Source organism: Typopeltis vanoorti, chromosome 8 (genome assembly GCF_054136105.1).
Source record: "Typopeltis vanoorti isolate ZY-2024b chromosome 8, IOZ_Tvanoo_1.0, whole genome shotgun sequence".
Taxonomy (NCBI): Eukaryota; Metazoa; Arthropoda; class Arachnida; order Uropygi; family Thelyphonidae; genus Typopeltis; species Typopeltis vanoorti.
In genome coordinates, this window is record NC_143556.1 from 59,266,746 (window position 1) to 59,280,428 (window position 13,683).

The 13,683-nt window shown below is 35.0% G+C and overlaps 1 protein-coding gene across 1 annotated transcript in view; it reads left to right on the forward strand.

Moving 5' to 3' along the window:
- Window positions 1-310: 310 nt before the first annotated feature.
- LOC150104025 (hemicentin-1-like) overlaps window positions 311-13,683 on the forward strand; it is a 427,367-nt gene continuing 413,994 nt past the window's right edge. Inside the window, exon 1 of the mRNA XM_090396384.1 lies at window positions 311-821. Coding sequence (XP_090252510.1) covers window positions 311-821 — 511 coding nt within the window. The remainder of the gene's footprint in view (window positions 822-13,683) is intronic.

Below are 13,683 nucleotides of genomic sequence, written 5' to 3' on the forward strand. Positions count from 1 at the left end.
TGGTGCGGACCAGATTTTTGGATTCACTCCCTTTGGTAATGGCAGATACCAAGTCGTAGCAAGGAGCGCCGAGACTAGAGACAAATTACTCGAAGGCTTTTAATGTAATGGAAAGAAAATTGTTCCATTTATGGTGGGGAGCAGTATCAAAATGCTTAAAATCCCCAGATTCCCCTTGGAGTACATACAAAGTGACGAAAAAGTCATTCATGAAGTGTTCGAAAAATGGGGCTTGGTACGCAACATACAACTCCTGAACGATGCAGACAACCCTCAATGGAAGTCGGGCGAAGTACACATCTCGCTCGAGATGAAAACAGCTGTTCCAAACTTCGTCATCGGATCCGCTAGGGTAATGGTAAATTACCCTGGCGTAAAGAGGCAATGCTTCAGGTGTGGCGCCTTCAATCATCTTGGGGCGGACCGCCCTCGAGTGAAGTGCAAGAACTGCCTCAAAGCAGGCCACAACCAGGATATGTGTGAGGCAGCCTGCCTGAAATGTGGTGCCACAGACCACATGGTGGACACCTGCCCGTCAAGAAACCTTGCAGAAAGGATGGGAGGTGCCATCACAGTAACACCGCCAGTTAATACTAAAAATGTAAAAATGGAAGATTCTCCAAACTTTAAGGTCGCAGCAGAAAGCCATACCACCACAAAGGAAAGCCACAAGAAAAAAAATGCCGCCATTATCAAGACTGCAGAAACAAGCAGCAAAGATATAACAACCAAAAAACATGCTGCTAAAACAACTGCAGAAGAAAAAATAAATAAAACAGAAAGCATGGCCGCAAACAGTGCCCCCTTCAAAAGCCCCCTCAGTCCAGAGGAAAAGGAGATGAAAAAAATAAAAAAAAACAGCAGAAACAGAAGAATTAGAGACTCCTCATGCAAAAGCAGGGGAGACTCTAAAGCATCTAGTTAAAGGTATCCCTGGGGTGGCAGAAAAATTTCAAGAGGCGATAGTGAGAATAGGGGAACCTGAGCTCCTCCTCACTGGGAAATATGGTCCCAACGTAGTTAGTGCAAAATGGGGTGACTTATTTCTTGAAGACAGCCAAATCACCCCTGAGCAAATAGAGGTAGCCATGGACATAGACGAGGAGGCAGCATCGGCGTTCTTCATAGCTCTCTCCAAATTAGACATGGCCAAGGGAAGTGAGGTGGCTAAAAGAATTATGACTGCCCATAACAAGCGACAGTCACAATAACCATCCCATGGTTTCCCATCCACAGCTATACTGTTCTCTCGTTCCCACAGGTGGGGGAGGGCCTGAGAACCTGATCAGCGAAGGCTTACAGCGAGGCGGTGCAGCTCCTTGTGAGCCACATCACTCAGGCCAGACCCTTCCCCCCACCTTTCTACTTTGGTTTCCAATCCTTTCTATTGTTTTAGTTTCTCTGTACTTCATGTTTTTGTTTTTGTTACATGTTTCCTTTTTAGGATATTTCCTTTTTTTTTTCTAAAGTGAAAAATCAACGACCGTTTTAGAAGTGCCCCTGGGGGGAAAACAGCTAAAACAGGTCAACTGAGGCCTCTTTCACCTACTCTACTACTACTATGCACTCTATCTTTATTTCCTCTCCTACTATCTGCTGACTCTCAGCCTATCTTACTCTACAGGCCGATGATGAAGATTTGTTAAACTCACAAATTATTTATTGCCCAAAATACCAAATCATGGTAGCTGGGGCCAGTCGTTTCAGACAGAGTCTCTAATAGATATTGTCCAACATAATACATATATATATTTTGTGAGTTCAATGTATCTCATCATTGACCTGTAGAGTAAGATAGGCTGAGATTCAGCAGATAGTAGGAGAGGAAATAAAGATAGAGTGCATAGTAGTAGAGTAGATGGATGAGGCCTCAGCTGACCTGTTTTAACTGTTGACCCCCCAGGGGTGCTTCAAAAACGGTCGTTGATTTTTCACTTTTGAAAAGGAGAGACTTACGCAAAATCAAGTGTAAATATTTACAAATATTAATATTAACAAATTAAGTATTAAAAAATTATTTACACTTTACAAATCACGTAAAGTGTAAATAAAGATTATTATTATTATGTGCAAGACAATTCTATAGAGGGATAAGTTTACCCAGACAAGTTTATGGGAGAAACACTGCAATGATATCATTATCATTACATCGAAAATAAGAGCAATTCAAAACTACTAAGCTGCACTTAATTTATATACATATAATATATATGTTTCTAGTCAGTGTAATTATATTTTAAAATTTCTACAACTTGAGTTAATAATAAAACTGATATAATATATATATATATATATATATATATATATAGTATGTTAAAGATACCAAGTTATTTTAAATATACACTTTGGTTTGTTTACTCCATTTTCCAAGTAAGCAAACAACAGACAAGTCAGCCAAGTTTGCGCCTGCAAATGTTGCAAGTCTAGCTGATCCTGTACATAGTGCAAGGCCAACGCAACTCGTGGTAAAGGTGGTATAAGCTCTGATCACTATTCTTAATATTTACCTTTAATGCAAAGCACATCTCCTGGAGGAGATGTATGATGCTATGTTAAAGGGCAAGGGGCTACTACCCATAGCATCATACATCTCCTCCAGGAGATGTGCTTTGCATTAAAGGTAAACATTAAGAATAGTGATCAGAGCTTATACCACCTTTACCATGAGTTGCCTTAGTCTTGCACTACGTACAGGATCAGCTAGACTTGCAACACATGCAGCCGCAAACTTGACTAACTTGTCTGTTTGCTTACTTGGGAAATGGAGTAAATAAACCAAGGTTTATATTTAAAATAACTTGGTATCTTTAACATATAATATACCCAAGATAAAGAACTTTCTATATATATATATATATACAGGGTGTTCGGGATAAATTTGACATATTTATAATTAATTATATTTTTCCGTAAGTTACATGTATTAACACACACTTCTCTTCATTTAAAAGTTTGGACCCTTCTTCATTCATATACAAGATGTCAGAAAGGATGGATAGCTGGAACCCACCTGAATCATGGAAGAGAATAACTTGTATCATGATGATTCGTGCCCGCCATCAACATAAGGATATTACGACTGCTGCCCAATGCTCCCTGAATACAGTAAAAACAATCAGGCATGAACTAGAGACTTGCAATGGTGACTACGAGGATGTAGCAAGAAGAAAGATCCCTAGCAGACGATCTGATTGCGTTCGTACAGCAGAATTCCTCGCAAATCTGCAGGAACAGGTGTTGAAGAACCCTGGCATTGGAATTCGGGCTTTGTTCGTGGAGTTGCTAACTGTAGTCAAGCTCTGGATAACAAGGGTAGCCAATGGTAGGCCGTATGTATGGCAGCAGGATTCGGCCCCTTGCCACACCTCTGGGAAAAGTCAAAAATGGTTGTCTGAAAATTTCTACGACTTCACCAGTCCAAATGTTTGGCCTCCAAACTCCCCAGACCTTAACCCCATGGATTATTTTGTATGGGGCGCAGTTGAAAAAGACACCAATCGCACTTCCAGTAATACGAAAGCCCAGTTAATGGATAAAATTAAAACAGTTTTTGCGGCCCTTCCCAGGGAGACTGTAGCATCAGCTTGTTCGAGGTTCCGAAGCAGAATTGAAGCTGTGATCGATGCTAATGGTGGTTATTTTGAGTAAATCTTGTTGATAGTATTGTAATTAACTCTGCCTGTAATGTTTTTTTGTCAATTCATTAAATTTAATAGATACAAAGAAGATTTTCTTTTTCCTTACGAAACTGTCAAATTTATCCCGAACACCCTGTATATATATACAAGTCAGTCAAGTTTGCGCCTGCACGTGCTGCAAATCTAGCTGATCCTGTACGTAGTGCAAAACCAAGGCAACTCATGGTAAAGATGGTATAAGCTCTGATCACTATTCTCGTGGCGGTCTACATGGCGGCATTTGAAAGGTTGTTTATTAAATTTTGTGTGTATGAGAAATGCTTACAAGCTCTGCATGTAAACACCTCCGAAGTCAGTCAGAAAGGTTCAAACAACTTTCGATGGTCGGCAACTTACAATCAAAAGAAGGCACAGAAAAGAACAAAGAGCGAGCAGAACTTGAAACTTAAGCTGAAAGGATCATGCCGAATTCTTCGGGGGGGGGGGGTTACAAACTTCGTGCAAGGTTTCAGAGAAGGCATAATAAAAGGGGAGAGAGCCAAGCATATACGGCTTCCCTGATCCAGAAGTCGCTAGAGAGGGCTTCCCATTTCCAGACGTTACCAGAGAGGAGCTTCTGGTTCCAGTCCTAAGAGAAGGCTTCGAGTTGCCGAAAGGAGATGTTCCAATCGCCAGAGAAAAGCTTCCAGGCTAGAGTGGAATCCTAGTTGACAGTTGGCAGCAATTCGAGTTAGTGGAGGTGCCAGAAAAAGGAGGCAGTCGTTCAGGCATTTTTGGCAAGCCCAAGCAGAGGAGAAAAGGCAAGACAAATTACCCGAAGCACCTTGGCTCAGAAGTTTTTCTTTCGCCGCGGGAGAATAACTTTTTGCCGGAGCTATATATGAGTACTGCAGGGCGCAGTTCACAGTCCGCTATTTTCCTGATGAGATATTTCTGAAGCCAGATTTCCTAAAGGAAGCTCAAGATCTGAGATGAGAGAATTACCTTGGAACTTTTTGTACAAGACCTTTGACTGAATGTGCGATACAGAGCTTTTGTCAGTTATATACCTTTGTACAATTCCTCTTATAATGTGTTTTAGTTGGACAATTAAGATTTAGAAGTCACAAGAAGTGTTATTAAGAGAATCCATTGGCATATTTGACGTTGACATACAGTTTTTAAAAGTAACTTAATAGAGAGTTAGCTAACCTCTTTGCAAATATACTAGAAGTTTAATAAGTGGAAATTGTAAACAGAGTAAATAAGTTTTTGAGTTAAAGAAAGTTTATGGGATCATTTTGAAATGTTCCAGAGATAACAGAAGTTTTTTGTGTGCTGCTGCTATTTGTATTAATTAGTTTGATAAGAACAGTTTCTATATCACATAAATAGAGCATTTGAATTTCAAGTTAATTATTATTTATAAATTAAATTGATTTTTCAGTTCATTTTTTTTGTGCATCAAGATTCTAGTCATTTTAGGGTAAAATATCGAGTAAAAAAGTGAATGTTAGCGAGCATAGCAAGTTATCGTTACTATTGATTGCCTCTACGTTTTAACTAAAGCTGGAATTATTATGCTTATTACTGCAACTTAAAAAAATCAAAGATGGAGTTGAATAAATCTTTGATTTTTTTTCAACTCCATAAATATGATGATTTTTGCTATAATTTTTATTACCGTAAATTCAAAATTTTTATTTTTAGTGAGAATATCTGAACTTTGCAGTTCATGAAGTTCAAATTTTTACCTTGTTTAGCAAGCTTAATTTGATTGCATTTAAATTCTTTTTTTTTAAAAAAAAAAACTTTTATCCTTATACTGAATTATTACCATACCTTTTAATATTTTTTTGGTATTCAGAATTTTTGTAGCAACTATGATGCTTGTCAACCAAGCTTGTCAAACAAAATCACGTTCTCAAAATCAATAATCAACACTGTAATGGAAATCTTTCACAGAAAGATTTTAATTACATCTTTCTTTAAATTAATTATGATTCAATTACATGGAATATTTAAAAGTGTAAATAATATATATATTTAGAATTACATTAAAAGATTTAACCTATTTAGAAAATTTAATTTTAAATATAAAGTAGTATCGTAGAAGTTTCATAATTATTTATAATCCATCGATATAAGTTAGTCATTTATTTATATAAAATGACTTCAAGGTTGCTAGTTTAATATTACCAAGATTTTTTTAATATTAATATTTATTGTATACATGTTAAATTCGTTTATATTTTTGGGAAAAGACACAATAAATAAATTGTGCACCAAAAAGGGTCAATATTGTAGAACAGTAAAGGAAATTCCAAAAAACGGTAATTAAACTGATAGTTTGCTACCGTTATTTGGCTAGTACTTGTAAAGCAGTATACTGTATACAAGTGTATATAACTAATTATATGGTTAAAATAGTTGTCGCAGTCGGTAAGAATATATTATTCAATTAATTATTATTCTTATTTTACTGTTACTCGTTTATTTTAACAAAATCATGATACTACTATTTTTGTGTTTTTTATGCTTTTAATGTAATTGTTTATTTTATTTATATGTTTATTTTGGATTTAATAAATATTTATTTCGCTTTTGATAGATTAATGCACATAATGATGCCAAGAAAATTTGAATCCGAAGCTAGTAAAAGAAAACAATTTAGAGAAAATGTAAAACAGCTAAATAGTCAAAAGGGGGCAATTTTGTCTTTCTTGCGTTCTGAAAATGAAGAATTTCGTAGAACTGAAGTTGTACTTCACAGTTCTCAGAATTTTATTATTATTATGTGACACCTCAAGGGCAAAGACTCATCGAGGGAGAGTGCCGACAGCATCGAACGATTGAACCCCTTCCAACTACTAACAGCGCTCAAACTTACTTAACGTTTTGTGCATCATTAGTAGCAGAGGCTCTACCATTCGACCAACTTTCATTATCAGGAGGTGATAAAAGTGAAAATGAAGAACAACAAAATGATGTAGAAAACATAGAAGGAGAGAAAGGAGTAAATGAAACAAATCAAGAGGATTCTGAAGAAAATTTTCAATCGTAGTCTGTACTTACCAGCAAGCAAACTATCTCTTATCTTACCGATATAGCAGTGTGGCCACTTACTATTAATGAACAGTTTATGGAACATATTTTAATAAATATGCCCCAGAATGTTGGTAAAATCGAAAAATTAAAAAAAAAAAAAAGAATACACAGAACGCAATAGAATATATGTCAGAAATGTAAATATATCACATTTGTACTGTAAAAAGGGGAATAGAAAAAGGAGAAACAAGAGTGGCTAATTTTTTCAGAAACCAGCAAAGCAATTTACTACTTTGTTTGTAAATTGTTTTCTAAGTCAAATAATAGCTTAATGAAGGGTTTTAATGACTGGGGGAAATATAACACGAACCTTATATGATCACGAGCATTCTACTGAGCATATACAAGCGATGCGCATATATCGCAAAAGAAAATCAAGTTCTGTAAATAGTCGAATTGATCAAACAAATACAATCTGAAGAAAATTACTGGAGAGAGAGAGAGGTTTTTAAAAGAATAATAGGTACCATTAAGTTACCGAGTAAACTAGGGCTAGCATTTCGAGGAAATACAAATGATATTTTTTCTGATTCTTGTGAAAATTATTTATCTTGTTTACATTATTTAAGTGAATTTGATGATTTTTTAAAACTTCACATGAAAATGTACGCCAACTGTGGTTCTGGCAGATCAAATTATCTTTCTTACCATACTTGTGATGAATTCATAGCGTTAATAGCTAAACAAACAAGATAAATATTAATATCAGAAATTAAGAAAGCTGCTTATTTTTCAATAATACTCGATTCAACGCCAGACATTGCCCATAATGACCAACTAGCTATGATATTTAGGTATGTTGCCGTAAATTCTGACATTAGAGAAACATTTATCGGGTTTATCAGAATTACACAACATAATTCCTTATATTTAGAAGAGGTAGTATTAAAAAAATTAGAAGAATTATCTTTGGATATAAAAATGTGCAGAGGGAAAAGATATGATAACGCTGCCAATATGAAAGGTATCTATACAGGTTTACAAGCTGAAAAAACGTAGTCCCTCTGCACATTATATACCGTGCTCTAGTCATTCCTTAAATTTAATTGGCAACTATGCCGCGGAATCTTGTCCGGAAGCAGTGCAATATTTTTGTTTTATTCAAAACGTATATAATTACTTTTCATCTTCAACAAGAAGATGGGGTATACTCCTTAAACATTTAGAAAAAAAATCTTTAACAGTTAAAAGACTAAGTGAAACGAGGTGGTCCGCAAGAGTTGACGCCATATTGGCTTTGAAACGTGGATATAAACAAATTAAAGACGCATTACTTGAACTATCCATTTCTCCTCATGAAAAACCTATTCTAAACTGGAGAGCTCATCATTGGCTGAACATTTTGACAAACCAGAAACAGCAATTTTAACAGTTATGTGGGACAAAATTTTCAACGAATAAATGCTACTAGTAAATCTCTACAAGATCCCGATATGGATTTGTTTTTAGATATAAGATTTTATATAGATTAATATATCTATTTTAGATATAAGAAATAGTTTTGCTGCTGTAAATGAAGAAGCGAATTTATTAATAGATGAGACAAAATTTAAAGATGAAAAGGAAAGAGTTAAAAAACGAAAAAAAATGAGTGACGAAGTTTCACAATCTAACAATGAGATTATATTACATGGGAAAGAAAATTTCGCTGTGAACAATTTTAATGTCATTTGCGATAAGCCAGTTTTGGAAATTAATGAAAGAACAAAAAGCTATTTCGACATATTAGATATGTTTGATATTTTTTTGAAGGAAGATATAGACCAAGACAAGTACAAGACTAGTATTGATAAAATTTTACAAACTTTGGGACTGATATTGATCCAGAAAAATTTACTGATGAAGTTAAGCAATTTTTAATAATGATAAAGGAAGAAAATTCTTCAATTAAAAATATGTACAAATTTATAAACGATGGGTTAAGGTCTACTTTTCCGAACCTAGAAACAATTTGAAAAATATTTGTGACGATGCCTATTTCAAATGCAAGTGCTGAAAGCTCATTTTCAGTGTTCAAACGAATAAAAAATTAAAGAAGCAACTTGCACCAACATAAAACTAGTGACCTGTCGTTATTATGCATTGAATCAGTATTCATAATTGAATACAATGTCATCATAATTGAATTCAATTATGATGATATTATAGATATATCTGCTAAAACCGAAGCCAGAAAAAAAAACTTTTAGTTATTAATTTTTTTTATTTAAATTTGATTTGAACTGATTTATTTTTATACTTTTTTAAAAATGCAAATATATGTATATCAATGTTGTATTGTGTTATTAAAATGAGATATTATGGAAATGTTGACTTTTATTTTCAATCAACTAAACAAATGCTTATTTTTGAGGGCCTCATAATGATGTTGCCCCTCGGGCCTCCATGAGTATAAATGCGGCCCTGATCATTCTTGTGCTGATTTGAGCGAATTAAATTCCCTAATTAGCTTACATTTATTAATGTTCTGAGATCTTGAAGCCCGACGTGTGCTTAGCTCTTGAATGTAGTTCCATGACATGTAGTCTAAGGATGCCGCTGATTGGTTTTCTAAAGATGATTTTCTCGTAAAGAGAAAAGCTAAATTGCGTTTGGTATCGCCAATTCTTTCTGATGTTTTATGAACATATCTACATACCGAGTAAATATAGCTGATAATTATATATATATATTATATAATTATAATATATAATTATATAATATATATATATATAATGGAATATATATATATGGGATATATATATTTTGCTGGTATTATATCCAAAATCTTCAGGGCACAAAAACAGTTTGTCAGCGCGCGCAACAACAATAAATCTGTATAACAGTGGGACTTGTTTGAAAAATTGCAACGGACAACACAATGAACTAAAGTCCTAATTAGGCGCCATCTATGTTAGAAAAAAAGAGATTTTTCCACATATAGAACAGCATATGGCAAATATGGAAAAGTTATCTATGAATACTGCTAATCTGAAACCAGTGGTTTGGCTACGCTATGTTGATTATGTGTTTAAATTAGATACATTATTTTTAGTACTTTTAAATAGTCAATACCCTAAAATCTGTTTCACAATGAAACATGGAATCAATGACTGTCTGCCCTTCGTCATACACTAATCACGCGGCTTCCAGATGACTCCCTGTCCTTTTCTGTTTATAGAAAACTCACACATACATGGAGATATTTGCACAAACAATCACCCCATCATCCAGTTCAACAGTATGGTATCCTAAAAACACTTACTCACAGAGCTAGAATTATTCATTTAACTATCATTGACAATGCTTTACTACTGAAATCGTTCACTTACGTCAAACCTTCTTAGGCAGTGACTATAATCCCCATAGGATAGAAAAAATACTAAATGCTCCCCAGCAATCCCCTCCATTGCCTACCACGCAAGACTACAGCAAAACTGTTACTTCCAATTCATTCAGGGTACATCTGAAAAAATATATCTAGAGTGCTTAACAAACACCAACTACGTGCCATATGTCAAATTGGCGACTCCCATCCCTTCACCTACGGACAAACTCTCTTCTTTATCACATCCAGGAGTTTATGAAGTGCCCCGACTTACTATGGGCAGACAGGAAGAATTGTTGACATCTGCCTTGGTGAACATACAAAATACATCCAGCATTATCATTATGACAAGTCTAGTCATGCCTTGGATATCATTTCACACAGGATCAATTGGAAGAAAACAAAAGTACTACAGAGAAGTCACAAGTCAGAAAGATTGTTTTTGGAACCAACAGAAACTTTAAAATATACTTCAAACCTAAACACGTATGGCTGTATAAATTTACCAACAGTCTGGGAGTCAGTCGTTTTAAGATCGAATTAATACTTTTTTCCTCTTTTTCATCATAGATGGCGCCAGATTAGGACTTTAGTTCCTTGTGTTGTCCGTTACAATTTTTTAAACTAATCTCACTGTTATACCAAATTGTTGTTGTTTCGCGTCCTGTGACGAACTGTTTTTGTGCTCTGAAAATGCTGGATATAATACCAGCGCAAGATCAGCAAATAAGTTAATAAATATTAATTATATTCTTATCATTTCTGTGTTACTATCAATATCGTGAAAATAAATTAACACTTCCTACATTTTGGTTTGTAGGAAATAACCTAAAATATTCATTACATTTTTTTTTTTTTTTTGGCTAGATGAGCGAAACAAGATTGCTTTTTATATTCCCCGTTATCTGTAGAGGATAATGTAAGGATATGGTGTCATTGAGCTATGAGCTCTGATCATGGCATGAGGGTACCAGCAATAGCCGAGCCTCAGTTAGAACTTCATTGGCTACAACACTGCCATCCATTACTCTCCCTGGGTGCCCATTTTAGTCGTCTCGTACGACATGCATGGGCTGCATGGAGCTATTCTTATCCCGGCCACCACACGGGCTTTTACATAATGGCTTCTCAGAAAATTACAAGAGCCTGTGTAGCTCAGTGGAGGTTGTAATTTAGTTTTATGTTTCAAAAATGTCAATGACAATCTATATAATGGAAGAGCTTGACCACATTTTAATGATATATGATATATAAAATAATTATAAGGACTTTAGGAAACGCAAGGCACTGAGCAGATTATCATGTAAAAAAAGATTGTAAACACAGATAATAGATACAATGCGAAAAAGAAACTATAAAGAAATGTCCAAAAAAAAATGCCAATGAAAAGAAGCATACTATGTACAAAATGTAATATATAATTGTAAATAGATGTATATATATATTTATTCCTATCCAGACTATACATAGATGCTTTGTTGTTAATAAAAATATGTAGCTCAGTGGATATGGCGTTTGCATACCACGGCGCTTGGCCGCATGAAGGAAGACTTGATTTCGAGTTCTAGTCGGCGACTAGAAAAAATTTTCTAAGCCTTTTTTCGACCAGTTCCCGAGTTAGTCGATCTCTGTCACGAGCAAGCGGGTTTTTCCTCCCGGAAATTTTTTGTCCCGTAAACTCAAGAAAATCGACCGTAGAACCCACATTATTTCAGATATTAAATACGTGTGTTAGGGACCACGAGATGGCGGCACTTGTTAAGCCGTCTCTCTTCACTGTGTGCCGCTTAATTAGTGAGAGCCTTGGGCCAGCTATCTCTGATTGGGTACCAGTGGAGATTGACCTGTCCACTCAGTCTCCAAAAGTTAGATAGGGCTAAAAACGGCCTCGCCTACTCTCTCTATATATACGGGAATAAAAAGTAAAAAAAAAAAAATGTTTTTTTTAAGAAAATTACTTAAAATTCGATTATAATTAAAACAAGAAGGTGTATTTCATTTTACTCAATATTTCTCAAAATACTTTAAAAAAATAAACTTCTGTTATCAATTTTTTAATATTTTTAGTATTTTAAAATTATAATATACAGTATGTATTTTTTTAATTGGTCCAGACTGTACATGTCTGATCAAGCTCCTCTCCGTTGCTGTCATAGTATAATAGATGTAACCACTTCATTAACGTAGAAATTATTTTCTGATAACTTCCGTGATAGCAAAACCTTCAGAAATAGTTATAAATACAGTTCCATCTTAAACACTGATTTTTAAAAACAATGTAAAGCTTCCATTATTTTGTTAGTTTCACTAGATGGCAGCACTTGATTTGACAGTATTGAACCTCACCTACCAATTACTGTACTGTATATTTCTCGACGAATTTTATGCGATAAATAAATAAATAAATAAAATAAGTTAATTAAACAACAACAATAATAATTTGTCCAAACTTCTTGAAAGTTTCTAATTCAACTTAGTTGCTGACATCTTTGCTAATAAAGTTGCTAAATGATATACATAAGTAGTGGTTTCTTGTTTGTGTTTTCTTGTATGTGTATGTGTGTGTTCGCTGATTCGGCCTACCAATATATATTTTTTTTCTTTTCACAAAGACATCCATTGACTCACACCAGATGTACATGATTGATTGATTGATTTGCTATTGTAAAAAATTTAGCACTGTAAGAATATGTATACACACTTGCATCATAAAAATGCCCATGACAAATAGATAGCGAAGCCTAAACTCAGTAGATCAGAAAAAAACAACTCTATAGCTTGTAGCTACAACGTGACGAACAGATGTTTCACTGACTGCTGGTATTTTGAGCCTTGGATCAATAATTTGAGTCCAAAGTAATTATTTCTGCTATATATTTTTTCAAGTCTCTTTATTGCACGTTTAACTAGTATGCGCGCTCCTCTTTATAACTAGTAAAACTTGGTGTGTGTGTGTGTGTGTGTGTGTGTGTGTGTGTGTGTGTGTGTGTGTGTGTGTGTGTGTGTGTGTGTGTGTGTGTGTGTGTGTGTGTGTGTGTGTGTGTGTGTGTGCGTGTGTTACAAATTTGAGTCCAGATTTTGAAATAGTTATTGCAAATTATTCCTATTGGAATTTGATTTGAGAGCCTCCATAGCCTCAGTCGATATAGACGAAGCCCTTTGGTTGGAAAGACCTGGGTTCGTTTCCCGTTAGTGAACGTGAGCAACCTTTATCGGGTCTCTTATGACTAAAGGTGAGTTAGCCGGTCTCATACGGAGATAGGGGGGTTTTTCACCTGGAGACTCGGGATTTTCGTCCACCTTCAGAACAGGCAAATCGATCCCTTGAACACACGCATTTACAGACATAGAACTAACCACGTTACTTCAGAGTACGATTGCCGTTGCAAAGTTTAAGAACAACCTCGACACCGTAAAAGGTAGAAGAGGAAAAAATTAATAAAGTAAGAAAGGAATTTGATTTGGTTTCCTGCATGTTTGTTATCTAAAGCTAATGAACCACGAAATAACAATACCTTCTTCACATTGAGGATCGTGAAGATCCTTGTTTGGTTTTAATTTACACATATTCAATCTTCTAAAAAGAGTATTGGCTTTTATCAATCGTTGGGATATATCCTTATTATTTCTTCTCTTCAAGTGCCAGCATTA